General features: G+C 46.1%; 3 protein-coding genes across 3 annotated transcripts; all 3 read left to right on the top strand.

Annotated features, from left to right (window-relative positions):
* Positions 1-226: 226 nt before the first annotated feature.
* IntS2 (integrator complex subunit 2) lies at positions 227-4186 on the top strand. Its single transcript, XM_017236021.3, has 4 exons — positions 227-1276; positions 1400-2395; positions 2457-3100; positions 3159-4186. The coding sequence occupies exons 1-4, from the start codon at positions 461-463 to the stop codon at positions 4015-4017; spliced, it is 3315 nt and encodes a 1104-aa protein (XP_017091510.2). The 5' UTR covers positions 227-460; the 3' UTR covers positions 4018-4186.
* A 7206-nt stretch (positions 4187-11392) lies between these two features.
* xit (ALG6/ALG8 family glucosyltransferase xit) lies at positions 11393-13214 on the top strand. Its single transcript, XM_017235898.3, has 4 exons — positions 11393-11528; positions 11585-12499; positions 12554-12664; positions 12727-13214. Exons 1-4 carry the CDS (start codon positions 11461-11463, stop codon positions 13175-13177), a joined length of 1545 nt encoding a protein of 514 aa, XP_017091387.2. The 5' UTR covers positions 11393-11460; the 3' UTR covers positions 13178-13214.
* Positions 13215-13291: 77 nt separating this feature from the next.
* On the top strand, positions 13292-14487 carry Atx-1 (Ataxin 1). Its single transcript, XM_070279890.1, has 3 exons — positions 13292-13620; positions 13686-13914; positions 13990-14487. Exons 1-3 carry the CDS (start codon positions 13460-13462, stop codon positions 14407-14409), a joined length of 810 nt encoding a protein of 269 aa, XP_070135991.1. The 5' UTR covers positions 13292-13459; the 3' UTR covers positions 14410-14487.
* The last annotated feature ends 64 nt before the right edge of the window (positions 14488-14551 follow it).

Below are 14551 nucleotides of genomic sequence, written 5' to 3'. Positions count from 1 at the left end.
AGGCGGCGGCAAGGAAAACACCGCCACTATATATTTTAAATTTACCAGCCCTAATTGTCAGGTAATTTGGAAGAAACAATTAATATTTTTTATAAAATGCTAATCAAGATTTAATAATATCACAATATAGTTTATTTTCAAATTAAAACATTTAAATATTTGAAAAACAAAGCTGCCAGATCGGTAAAACACCCTGCGCAATGTGGCCAGATTCTGCAGAACGGGGGTGGACTTAATCTGCAGCAGCCACACTTTTGACTAGTTTTGGATACGGATGCGGGGGCCTCTATGATTTTTCCAGATAATCCTGGTCAAAGATTGTTTACGAGGAGTCAAACGCCTAGCGGGATTGACCGCCCGCTGGGTCCACCGATAGCCAAGCGAAAGAAGTGGATCGCAGGAGCATCGATTATCCAGAGCAACAAGTTGCGGTTTGGATCTGCATCCGTATCTGTACAAGATGCCGGTAAAGATGTACGATGTCACGTCGCGCGTGTTTAGCGCCATGCAGAACCTGGACATCACATTGCTGGCCAGTTACCCGGAGACGGAGATCCGGCCGGTGCTGCCGTCGTTGGTCCGGATGAGCCTTCTATCGCCGCTGGATAACACGGAATCATCGATGGAATCGCGCAAGCAGATCCTGGCCGTCCTCATCGGTATCGAGGTGGTGAACAGCATAGTCTCCTACCTGCAGGTCAACTACCACGAGCTTGAGAACGAGCTCAAGAAGGAGTTGCAAACGCGACAGAAATCTGTCTACTTCGAGGGCCAACAGCACGAATACGGCCTGCAGTCCGGTATTGCGCTGGGATTCGAGCGGGCGGACGTGGCCCGCAAGGTGCGAGTGGTGCTCTCAGAGATTTTTAATCTTCAGCAGCAGGTTTCGGAGCAGAAGCCGGCTGCCCACTCCGAAATCCTCGACGATGGCATCTATCTGGAGGAAGTTGTGGACATCCTCTGCATAGCCCTTGCCGAGCTGCCCTCTCTGCTTAATATCCTTGAACTGACTGATGCCCTCGTCCATGTGCCGAATGGTCACAGAATTATCTGCGCTTTGGTGGCCAATTTCCCGGACTGCTATCGCGACGTGGTGTCCCACGTGATCGCCAACTGTGATGAGGAGGGCACCGACGGCAAGTACCGGCTGACCCTGTTGATGGCGCTTAGCGAGATGAATCCCTCCCAGGCGCTGGCCAATCGTTCCATGTGCGTGGAAATGCTGAAAGTGCCCTCATTTATGCTTAAGCTGACACTGAAGCATCCCGAGGACCTGGTAAGTAGACGATACCATACTTTGATAAAGTAGTGGTACCTGGTATTGGTTCCTTTGGTTTCCCAATAAGTTTCACTATTTCTCTCCCTTTCTTTTTCATGTAATTCACTTCATCTTGGAAAGATTGCCTTTCTCACCGGCTTGCTGCTGGGAAACGATCAAAACCTACGCTCCTGGTTCGCCGTCTACATCCGCTCCAGCCAGAAGCGCAAGGGCGACGCACTTAATCTGGTGCGCGTGGAGCTGCTGCAGAAGGTGATTCAAACGACCAGCAAGGCGACGGAGCTTCGTGACTTCAATTTGCAGGGAGCGGTACTGCTACGTCTTTATTGTGCCCTCCGCGGAATAGGCGGGCTGAAGTTCAACGATGATGAGATAAATGCGCTGTCCCAGCTGGTCACCAGCTGTCCCCAGGCAACGCCATCGGGCGTGAGGTTTGTGACGCTGGCCCTTTGCATGCTCATCGCCTGTCCATCGCTAGTTTCCACCGTTCCGCTTGAGAACAAGGCGGTGGAGTGGCTTACGTGGCTGATACGTGAGGATGCCTTCTTTTGCAAACGCTCAGGGACTAGTTCGTCCCTCGGCGAGATGCTCCTCCTGCTGGCAATCCATTTTCACAGCAACCAGATCTCAGCGATCAGCGAAATGGTTTGCTCCACGCTGGCCATGAAAATACCTATTCGGCCGAATAGCACGAATCGCATTAAGCAGCTCTTTACCCAGGATCTTTTCACGGAGCAGGTGGTGGCCCTACATGCTGTTCGCGTCCCGGTGACGCCGAATCTGAACGGCACAATACCTGGCTACTTACCGGTGCACTGCATACACCAGTTGCTCAAGTCGCGGACTTTCCTGAAGCATAAAGTGCCGATCAAGGCGTGGATCTTCAAGCAGATCTGCAGCTCTGTGCGGCCCGTGCATCCGGTAATGCCCGCCTTAGTGGAGGTGTTTGTGAACACGTTGATCATACCGAATCCCACCGGAAAGGTGAACATTGACCACATGCACCGGCCGTTCACAGAGGCGGAAATTCTGCATGTCTTCCGGACCTCGAAGTTAACCTTATTCGCCGAAGAGCTGCCCCCAATGGCAGAAAGTGAGGAGCTATCTTCCATAGAGGTGAGATATAGGCAGTTATATATGTTTCTCGGACTATAATAAAGGATTTATCATCTTCCAGGTTAGCTGCCCACTCACTGCCCAGCTTCTGATGATATACTATCTGATGTTGTATGAGGACACGCGACTGATGAACCTAAGCGCTCTGGGCGGCCGCAAGCAGAAAGAATACTCCAACAACTTCTTGGGCGGGCTGCCACTGAAGTATCTGCTGCAGAAGGCTCACCACTACCACCACGACTATCTGTCGCTGTTCCACCCGCTGCTGCGACTCATTATCTCCAACTATCCACACCTCAGTATGGTGGACGACTGGCTGGAGGAGCAAAACCTGACGGAGGGCAATCCTCCGCTGGCAGTGGTGAGCAAGCGGGAGCTGAAACCAGAGCAACTGGATCAGGCGCTAGGAGCTATTCAATCAAAGCCGCATCTGGCCATTCGGGCGTTTAAGCAACTGCTCCAACTACCACCAGAATCCCTGGCGCAATATGGCCAGAAGCTTGTGCAGCACATGCCAATGGTCTTTGAGAAGACAGTACCGCGGTACATTAAAGACCTGTATAACGATCTATGGCTGCGCCTGAACGCAGTGCTACCCACCACCCTCTGGATTATGTCGCTGCGGGCGATTACTAGTAGCTCGGACTCTATCAACAGGCGCTCCTTTGGCAACGAGAGTCTTTTGGAGCCCATGGAAGTACTAAGGTGGGTAAATCGCAGTAGCTCTACCGCGCCAAACTAACAATTCTTTTATTTCCTCCAGTTGCCCTCGTCACGTATTCTGCTCTCCGTATCTGCTGATGATTCTACTCCGCATCCTCAAGGGAAGTCTGGCCGCCTCTAAGACGTATCTCAATGTACACATGCAGCAGAAACAAGTGCTGGACAAAAACGGCTTGGTGCAGACTGATGCGGATCGGGAGGAGCTGAAGACAACGCTGATTGCCTCGCAGGAGAGCGCCGCCGTTCACATCCTGCTGGAGGTGCTGGAGTACAAGGCGAGCAAAGCCCACGACCGTGTTTCCCATTTGGAGCTTCGCGAGATCCAGGGCATTATAGGCACATACGTCCACCAGGCCTTCATTTCGGAGCCCTCGTTGGCGAAACTGGTCCACTTCCAGACGTACCCCAAGTCCGTCATCCCCATGATCGTGGCCAGCGTACCGTCGATGCACATCTGCATTGATTTTGTCCACGAGTTCCTCAATGTAACCGAGATGGACAAGCAGATCTTCACCATCGAGCTCACCTCGCACCTGGTTCTCAACTACTCGATACCCAAGAGCTTGGGCGTCTCGAAGTTCTGCCTGAACGTGATCCAGACCACGTTGTCCCTCCTCACATCTTCAGCCAAGTGCAAGTTCCTGCGGAACATCCTGCCGGCCATGGTGCGCTTTGTGGAGACTTTTCCCATCCTGGCGGACGACTGTGTCAACATACTGATGACCACTGGCCGTAGTCTCCACTCTCAATCCTCGCTGGGCGTAACTACCATGCAGATGCCGCTCACGGAGAGCGCTAAGCTCTGCTCCTACAGGGATGCTCAGCTACACATCACCATGATAGAGGATGCGTTCAAGGCGCTTGTCACGGCTGTCATGCAGAAGTCGGAACTGTATTAATAGGAGGTGGCTAAGCCTCAGAAATCCCTTACTCTACCCATTTATTTTTTCCCGCCCTCGTCTTAATATAATATCGTATGTAAAATTCATAAAAACAAATGACCAAAATAGTTTAAGTAAAAAGCTAATTTTTAAAATCTACCCCTTTAGTGAACTATTAAAGATTCTTAATGGCATGATCTTTACATTTGTTTATCTATATATGTATATGACTTTTCCATTCCCCCTTCTAAGCTCCCCAATTTCCGGTTTTTCCCGTTTCTCCACCTTCAGAAGATCGTAGCTCCCACAATTCGTATCCGATCGAGAAAACCCATACCTTTCTGTAATCAGAGGTCTTAGAAGCTGATTTCCTCATACTTTAACTTCTTTGAAAACGATTTTGAATTTTTTCGAATTTTTCCAAGGGGTTCCCCTGCAAAAATCCCAATTTCCGGTTTTCCCCACTTCTCCACCTTCGAAAGATCGTAGCTCCCACAATTCGTATCCGATCGAGAAAACCCATACCTTTCTGTAATCAGAGGTCTTAGAAGCTGATTTCCTCATACTTTAACTTCTCTGAAAACGATTTTGAATTTTTTCGAATTTTTCCAAGGGGTCTCCCTGCAAAAAACCCAATTTCCGGTTTTCCCCACTTCTCCACCTTCGAAAGATCGTAGCTCCCACAATTCGTATCCGATCGAGAAAAGCCATACCTTTCTGTAATCAGATGTCTTAGTAGCTGATTTCCTCATACTAGACCTTCTCTAAAAACGATTTTAAATTTTTTCGAATTTTTCCAAGGGGTCTCCCTGCAAAAATCCCAATTTCCGGATTTCCCCATTTCTCCACCTTCAGAAGATCGTAGCTCCCACAATTCGTATCCGATCGAGAAAAGCCATACCTTTCTGTAATCAGAGGTCCTAGTAGCTGATTTCCTCATACTAGACCTTCTCTAAAAACGATTTTAAATTTTTTCCAATTTTTCCAAGGGGTCTCCCTTCAAAAATCCCAATTTCCGGTTTTCCCCATTTCTCCACCTTCAGAAGATCGTAGCTCCCACAATTCGTATCCGATCGAGAAAAGCCATACCTCGCTGTAATCAGAGGTCCTAGTAGCTGATTTCCTCTTACTAGACCTTCTCTAAAAACGATTTTAAATTTTTTCGAATTTTTCCAAGGGGTTCCCCTGCAAAAATCCCAATTTCCGGTTTTCCCCATTTCTCCACCTTCAGAAGATCGTAGCTGCCACAATTCGTATCCGATCGAGAAAAGCCGTAGTAGTAGTAGTATCGTAGTATGAGGAAATCAGCTACTAGGACCTCGCTGTAATCAGAGGTCCTAGTAGCTGATTTCCTCATACTAGACCATCTCTAAAAACGGTTTTAAATTTTTTCGAATTTTTCCAAGGGGTCTCCCAGCAAAAATCCCAATTTCCGGGTTTTCCCATTTCTTCACCTTCGAAAGATCGTAGCTCCCACAATTCGTATTCGATCGAGAAAACCCATACCTTTCTGTAATCAGAGGTCTAAGTAGCTGATTTCCTCATACCAGACCTTCTTTAAAAACGATTTTAAATTTTTTCGAATTTTTCCAAGGGGTCTCCCAGCAAAAATCCCAATTTCCGGGTTTTCCCATTTCTTCACCTTCGAAAGATCGTATCTCCCACAATTCGTATCCGATCGCGAAAAGCCGTACCTTTCTGTAATCAGAGGTCCTAGTAGCTGATTTCCTCATACTAGACCTTCTCTAAAAACGATTTTAAATTTTTTCCAATTTTTCCAAGGGGTCTCCCTTCAAAAATCCCAATTTCCGGTTTTCCCCATTTCTCCACCTTCAGAAGATCGTAGCTCCCACAATTCGTATCCGATCGAGAAAAGCCATACCTCGCTGTAATCAGAGGTCCTAGTAGCTGATTTCCTTTTACTAGACCTTCTCTAAAAACGATTTTAAATTTTTTCGAATTTTTCCAAGGGGTTCCCCTGCAAAAATCGCACTTTCCGGTTTTCCCCATTTCTCCACCTTCAGAAGATCGTAGCTCCCACAATTCGTATCCGATCGAGAAAAGCCATACCTCGCTGTAATCAGAGGTCTTAGTAGCTGATTTCCTCATACTAGACCATCTCTAAAAACGGTTTTAAATTTTTTCGAATTTTTCCAAGGGGTCTCCCTGCAAAAATCCCAATTTCCGGGTTTTCCCATTTCTTCACCTTCGAAAGATCGTAGCTCCCACAATTCGTATTCGATCGAGAAAACCCATACCTTTCTGTAATCAGAGGTCTAAGTAGCTGATTTCCTCATACCAGACCTTCTTTAAAAACGATTTTAAATTTTTTCGAATTTTTCCAAGGGGTTCCCCTGCAAAAATCGCACTTTCCGGTTTTCCCCATTTCTCCACCTTCAGAAGATCGTAGCTCCCACAATTCGTATCCGATCGAGAAAAGCCATACCTCGCTGTAATCAGAGGTCTTAGTAGCTGATTTCCTCATACTAGACCATCTCTAAAAACGGTTTTAAATTTTTTCGAATTTTTCCAAGGGGTCTCCCTGCAAAAATCCCAATTTCCGGGTTTTCCCATTTCTTCACCTTCGAAAGATCGTAGCTCCCACAATTCGTATCCGATCGAGAAAACACATACCTTTCTGTAATCAGAGGTCTTAGAAGCTGATTTCCTCATACTTTAACTTCTTTGAAAACGATTTTGAATTTTTTCGAATTTTTCCAAGGGGTTCCCCTGCAAAAATCCCAATTTCCGGTTTTCCCCACTTCTCCACCTTCGAAAGATCGTAGCTCCCACAATTCGTATCCGATCGAGAAAACCCATACCTTTCTGTAATCAGAGGTCTTAGAAGCTGATTTCCTCATACTTTAACTTCTCTGAAAACGATTTCGAATTTTTTCGAATTTTTCCAAGGGGTTCCCCTGCAAAAATCCCAATTTCCGGTTTTCCCCATTTCTCCACCTTCAGAAGATCGTAGCTCCCACAATTCGTATCCGATCGAGAAAACCCATACCTTTCTGCAATCAGAGGTCCTAGTAGCTGATTTCCTTATACTAGACCTTCTCTAAAAAAAATTTTAAATTTTTTCGAATTTTTCCAAGGGGTCTCCCTGCAAAAATCCCAATTTCCGGTTTTCCCCATTTCTCCACCTTCGAAAGATCGTAGCTCCCACAATTCGTATCCGATCGAGAAAAGCCATACCTTTCTGTAATCAGAGGTCCTAGTAGCTGATTTCCTCATACTAGACCTTCTCTAAAAACGATTTTAAATTTTTTCGAATTTTTCCAAGGGGTTCCCCTGCAAAAATCCCAATTTCCGGTTTTCCCCATTTCTCCACCTTCAGAAGATCGTAGCTCCCACAATTCGTATCCGATCGAGAAAAGCCATACCTTTCTGTAATCAGAGGTCCTAGTAGCTGATTTCCTCATACTAGACCTTCTCTAAAAACGATTTTAAATTTTTTCGTATTTTTCCAAGGGGTTCCCCTGCAAAAATCCCAATTTCCGGTTTTCCCCGTTTCTCCACCTTCGAAAGATCGTAGCGCGCACAATTCGTATCCGATCGAGAAAAGCCACACCTTTCTGTAATCAGAGGTCTTAGTAGCTGATTTCCTCATACTAGACCGTCTCTAAAAACGATTTTCAATTTTTTCGAATTTTTCCAAGGGGTTCCTCTGCAAAAATCCCAATTTCCGGTTTTCCCCATTTCTCCACCTTCAGAAGATCGTAGCTCCCACAATTCGTATCCGATCGAAAAAAGCCATACCTTTCTGTAACCAGAGGTCCTAGTAGCTGATTTCCTCATACTAGACCTTCTCTGAAAACGATTTTAAATTTTTTCGTATTTTTTCAAGGGGTTCCCCTGCAAAAATCGCAATTTCCGGTTTCCCCATATTTCGACCTTCCGAAGATCGTAGCTCCCACAATTCGTATCCGATCGAAAAAAGCCATACCTTTCTGTAATCAGAGGTCCTAGTAGCTGATTTCCTCATACTAGACCTTCTCTGAAAACGATTTTAAATTTTTTCGAATTTTTCCAAGGGGTTCCCCTGCAAAAATCGCAATTTCCGGTTTTCCCCATATTTCGACCTTCCGAAGATCGTAGCTCCCACAATTCGTATCCGATCGAAAAAAGCCATACCTTTCTGTAATCAGAGGTCCTAGTAGCTGATTTCCTCATACTAGACCTTCTCTAAAAACGATTTTAAATTTTTTTCGAATTTTTCCAAGGGGTTCCCCTGCAAAAATCGCAATTTCCGGTTTTCCCCATTTCTCCACCTTCAGAAGATCGTAGCTCCCACAATTCGTATCCGATCGAAAAAAGCCATACCTTTCTGTAACCAGAGGTCCTAGTAGCTGATTTCCTCATACTAGACCTTCTCTAAAAACGATTTTAAATTTTTTCGAATTTTTCCAAGGGATCTCCCTGCAAAAATCCCAATTTCCGGTTTTCCCCATTTCTCCACCTTCAGAAGATCGTAGCTCCCACAATTCGTATCCGATCGAAAAAAGCCATATCTTTCTGTAATCAGAGGTCCTAGTAGCTGATTTCCTCATACTAGACCATCTCTAAAAACGGTTTTAAATTTTTTCGAATTTTTCCAAGGGGTCTCCCAGCAAAAATCCCAATTTCCGGGTTTTCCCATTTCTTCACCTTCGAAAGATCGTAGCTCCCACAATTCGTATTCGATCGAGAAAACCCATACCTTTCTGTAATCAGAGGTCTAAGTAGCTGATTTCCTCATACCAGACCTTCTTTAAAAACGATTTTAAATTTTTTCGAATTTTTCCAAGGGGTCTCCCAGCAAAAATCCCAATTTCCGGGTTTTCCCATTTCTTCACCTTCGAAAGATCGTAGCTCCCACAATTCGTATCCGATCGAGAAAAGCCATACCTCGCTGTAATCAGAGGTCTTAGTAGCTGATTTCCTCATACTAGACCATCTCTAAAAACGGTTTTAAATTTTTTCGAATTTTTCCAAGGGGTCTCCCTGCAAAAATCCCAATTTCCGGGTTTTCCCATTTCTTCACCTTCGAAAGATCGTAGCTCCCACAATTCGTATTCGATCGAGAAAACCCATACCTTTCTGTAATCAGAGGTCTAAGTAGCTGATTTCCTCATACCAGAACTTCTTTAAAAACTATTTTAAATTTTTTCGAATTTTTCCAAGGGGTCTCCCTGCAAAAATCCCAATTTCCGGGTTTTCCCATTTCTTCACCTTCGAAAGATCGTAGCTCCCACAATTCGTATCCGATCGAGAAAACCCATACCTTTCTGTAATCAGAGGTCTTAGAAGCTGATTTCCTCATACTTTAACTTCTTTGAAAACGATTTTGAATTTTTTCGAATTTTTCCAAGGGGTTCCCCTGCAAAAATCCCAATTTCCGGTTTTCCCCACTTCTCCACCTTCGAAAGATCGTAGCTCCCACAATTCGTATCCGATCGAGAAAACCCATACCTTTCTGTAATCAGAGGTCTTAGAAGCTGATTTCCTCATACTTTAACTTCTCTGAAAACGATTTCGAATTTTTTCGAATTTTTCCAAGGGGTTCCCCTGCAAAAATCCCAATTTCCGGTTTTCCCCATTTCTCCACCTTCAGAAGATCGTAGCTCCCACAATTCGTATCCGATCGAGAAAACCCATACCTTTCTGCAATCAGAGGTCCTAGTAGCTGATTTCCTTATACTAGACCTTCTCTAAAAAAAATTTTAAATTTTTTCGAATTTTTCCAAGGGGTCTCCCTGCAAAAATCCCAATTTCCGGTTTTCCCCATTTCTCCACCTTCGAAAGATCGTAGCTCCCACAATTCGTATCCGATCGAGAAAAGCCATACCTTTCTGTAATCAGAGGTCCTAGTAGCTGATTTCCTCATACTAGACCTTCTCTAAAAACGATTTTAAATTTTTTCGAATTTTTCCAAGGGGTTCCCCTGCAAAAATCCCAATTTCCGGTTTTCCCCATTTCTCCACCTTCAGAAGATCGTAGCTCCCACAATTCGTATCCGATCGAGAAAAGCCATACCTTTCTGTAATCAGAGGTCCTAGTAGCTGATTTCCTCATACTAGACCTTCTCTAAAAACGATTTTAAATTTTTTCGTATTTTTCCAAGGGGTTCCCCTGCAAAAATCCCAATTTCCGGTTTTCCCCGTTTCTCCACCTTCGAAAGATCGTAGCGCGCACAATTCGTATCCGATCGAGAAAAGCCACACCTTTCTGTAATCAGAGGTCTTAGTAGCTGATTTCCTCATACTAGACCGTCTCTAAAAACGATTTTCAATTTTTTCGAATTTTTCCAAGGGGTTCCTCTGCAAAAATCCCAATTTCCGGTTTTCCCCATTTCTCCACCTTCAGAAGATCGTAGCTCCCACAATTCGTATCCGATCGAAAAAAGCCATACCTTTCTGTAACCAGAGGTCCTAGTAGCTGATTTCCTCATACTAGACCTTCTCTGAAAACGATTTTAAATTTTTTCGTATTTTTTCAAGGGGTTCCCCTGCAAAAATCGCAATTTCCGGTTTCCCCATATTTCGACCTTCCGAAGATCGTAGCTCCCACAATTCGTATCCGATCGAAAAAAGCCATACCTTTCTGTAATCAGAGGTCCTAGTAGCTGATTTCCTCATACTAGACCTTCTCTGAAAACGATTTTAAATTTTTTCGAATTTTTCCAAGGGGTTCCCCTGCAAAAATCGCAATTTCCGGTTTTCCCCATATTTCGACCTTCCGAAGATCGTAGCTCCCACAATTCGTATCCGATCGAAAAAAGCCATACCTTTCTGTAATCAGAGGTCCTAGTAGCTGATTTCCTCATACCAGACCTTCTCTAAAAACGATTTTAAATTTTTTTCGAATTTTTCCAAGGGGTTCCCCTGCAAAAATCGCAATTTCCGGTTTTCCCCATTTCTCCACCTTCAGAAGATCGTAGCTCCCACAATTCGTATCCGATCGAAAAAAGCCATACCTTTCTGTAACCAGAGGTCCTAGTAGCTGATTTCCTCATACTAGACCTTCTCTAAAAACGATTTTAAATTTTTTCGAATTTTTCCAAGGGATCTCCCTGCAAAAATCCCAATTTCCGGTTTTCCCCATTTCTCCACCTTCAGAAGATCGTAGCTCCCACAATTCGTATCCGATCGAAAAAAGCCATATCTTTCTGTAATCAGAGGTCCTAGTAGCTGATTTCCTCATACTGGACCTTCTCTAAAAACGATTTTAAATTTTTTCGAATTTTTCCAAGGGGTCTCCCTGCAAAAATCCCAATTTCCTGTTTTCCCCATTTCTCCACCTTCAGAAGATCGTAGTTCCCTGTGTTCTTATCGTAAAAAATTCTCTTGAAAATTCCCATTTACGATATTCTTCACGATAATGAAGAATATCGATAGTCGAATATCGATTATCAATTGTTTTCCATCTCCAATACGTGGCGCCGGTGGAACTCTGATAAGGATTTGGGATTGCTCCACGATGAAGGACCTTTTCTGGCACCTTGTGGGCATCAGTATTGGCCTAAAGATCCTCCTTATACCGGCATAGTGAGCTGCTGCAGCTTAATCCCTGTTGGGCTATCATTAACCTTCTTCTTCCCCAGCCACTCCACAGACTTCGAGGTGCATCGCAACTGGCTGGCAATCACTCACAGCTTGCCACTGAACCAATGGTATGTGGAGGCTACCAGCGAATGGACTCTGGACTACCCACCCTTCTTCGCCTACTTCGAGTGGCTCCTATCCCAGGTGGCCAAGTACGTGGATCCCCGAATGCTCGAGGTAGCGAACCTCAACTATGATTCAAAGGCCACCGTATACTTCCAGCGATTGTCAGTCATCGTAACAGATCTGGTCTACGTTCTGGGTGTGCGCAGCTGTCTGGGCTCCTTAGGCCTGGCACGGGATACTCAGCAGCACTTTGCCGCCTCCATGATTCTGTTGCTCAACGTGGGACTGCTCTTTGTTGACCACATCCACTTCCAATACAATGGCTTTCTGTTTGGCATCCTGTTGCTGGGCATCAGCTTCCTTGTGCGCCGGAGGTTTCTGTGTAGCGCTTTTACCTTTGCAGTCCTTCTAAACTTTAAACACATATTTCTGTATTTGGCCCCGGCCTTCGGGGTCTACCTTCTAAGGTTCTACTGCCTGGAGCAAGTGGGCACTAAATCACAGATAAAAGCATTTCTGAAGCTTTTGGCCGTGGGACTGTTTCCCTTTGCCGCCTCCTTTGGACCCTTCTGGCAGCAGATTCCACAGGTGCTCTCTCGCTTGTTTCCCTTCAAGCGGGGACTGACTCATGCCTACTGGGCGCCCAACTTCTGGGCTTTGTACAATAGCGCCGACAAGGTGCTCGCCAGCGCGCTCCGGGTAAAGGCTGATGGAGCGGGAGCCACCTCTGGACTGGTGCAGGAAGTCAAGCACGTGGTATTACCAAGTATATCGCCTCCCGTTACCTTTGCCCTGACGGTTCTATTCATGCTGCCCATTCTTGTGAAGCTTTTCAGGAGCTCCAAAAGGTAAATGCCATAAGCCTTAAGTTATGAGTAACTAATGCATATTCTATTCGACAGCCAAAGCCCTCTGGTGTTCCTTCGCGCCGTGGTCCTCTGTGGCTGTTCTTCCTTTGTCTTCGGCTGGCACGTCCATGAAAAGGCCATTTTGATGGTTCTCCTGCCGCTGTGGTAAGTAACTTGCATACTAACTCTGAAAGGTACCCACTAACTCCAACCCCATGCTCCTGCAGCTTGCTCACCGTAGTGAATCGTGAGGATGCCCGATACGCCTACATCTTGGCCATTGCCGGTTACTTCTCATTGTTCCCACTGCTTTTCGATCCCGATCTGTTCATTCCCCGCTACTCATTGTATATGTCATATGTGGCCATGCTGTACGGCCAGCTGTATCGTGTGTTTCCCGGTTTTCGGGGCTTCCATGTGATCGAGTGGCTCTACGTTCTCGGCTTTTTGGGAATCCCTCTGTACGAGCACTTGCTGGCCCACTTGCTTGGCTGGCACCGGCGCCTGCCTTTTCTGCCCCTGCTGCTGACTTCCGTGTACTCGGCAATTGGGGTGCTCTACTTCTTCGGGGGCTATTACCTGTACGCCCTAGGCATCGGTTCGCACGCAAAGTGGCACTCCTCGACGTCCGCGGAGACGGTCGAGAAAACTCGAAAGAAAAAACGAAAGACGAAATAAATACATAGGTCCTCGAATAGGATTCAGCAGAAACACATTCGTATCGTTGTCCTCAAGGCGCCTGGTACAACAGCCAGCTCGGCGCCGCTGGCTGGGATGATAAACAATGGCTGCGCCATAAACAAAAGCCGTTAAGCGGAAATCGTCCCACGGACCGCGGGCCAGGTAGTAAGATGAGATTATGGTCGGGGCTTGGGCCATAAAACAGGCAACAGCTTACAGCCCGGCCGCCGGGCGAGATTCTTGGAAAACCCGCGGAAAATACGCGGACTGAATGAATATATGAATCGGCCAGAGTGGCTAGCGGTTCAGTTGATGGTTTTCCAACCAGCGAACAGGTTATCCCTCTATTCGTCAAGCATAATGCAGTTGCAGATGGAGTTCTCGCCCAGCTACGGCTACGAGGCATTCAAGAGATCCCCGCAGGATCAGGCAGCAACCAAGTAAGATGGATATCCAAGGTTTTTGGGGAAAAACTGCTCCCGAAGCTCATCCATTTGTCTTGCAGCCAGGTGGACCCGGACGACTCGTGCTTCCAGCGAGGATCCTATATCGAACTGTCCTCTGGCGCCATTCGTCGCGTGGAGGACATTCGCACGGAAGACTTCATACAATCGGCGATGCGCAACCAGCGCTTTGAGCTGCGTGAGGCAACGGTGGTAAGGATCGATCACGGCACCAACGGAGGAGGCGACCATGTGACCATCACCTTCAGCTACGACACCCAGCACGCCAAGGTAAGCTTGCCATCATATTATTTTGGTAGGCATTTAAGATGGTCAAACGAAAGTTACGTACTTCCACTTTTGTAGGTAAACCTGGAGGTGGCGCCGGCCCATCCCCTGTTTGTTTACGGCCAAGGCTGGGCTTCGTGCAATCCGCAAGCGTCGCTGCAGCTGTACGAGCTCAGGTGTCAGCAATTGCAGGTCGGCGACATCTGCCTGTCGCTGGTTCCCCGCCAGCCCCCTGTGGCTCCGGTGGCTCCACCCACTCCTGCTTTGTCTCAGGTCCCAGCCACAGCTCCAGTTACAGCGAATGATTATCCAGTTGGGGCATCGTCCCCGCCGCATGGTGCGTACCCTGTGCCGCCTCACCGGAATCCTTACCAGATGTACGCTCAGATGGCAAACTTTGTGGCTGCCTACACCCAGCACATAATTGCCGAAAAGATGAGGCAGAGATCCGAGGAACAAAATAGAAGTGACTTCGGAGCGGAGTTTTATTATAATTAATATTCATTTAAGAAAACTCTGAAATATTTTGATGGAAATCTATAATTTTATTTTTTTTTAAATAAATATTTAAAAGTATTTGGTATTTCCGGTATCGAATTTTTCCCGCCAAGGCAAATAGAGATGGTAGGTTATAGATAAC

This window comes from Drosophila bipectinata, chromosome XL, assembly GCF_030179905.1.
Source record: "Drosophila bipectinata strain 14024-0381.07 chromosome XL, DbipHiC1v2, whole genome shotgun sequence".
Lineage (NCBI taxonomy): Eukaryota > Metazoa > Arthropoda > Insecta > Diptera > Drosophilidae > Drosophila > Drosophila bipectinata.
Note: the sequence above shows the minus strand (reverse complement) of the source record. Positions and strands in the feature narration are given on the sequence as shown.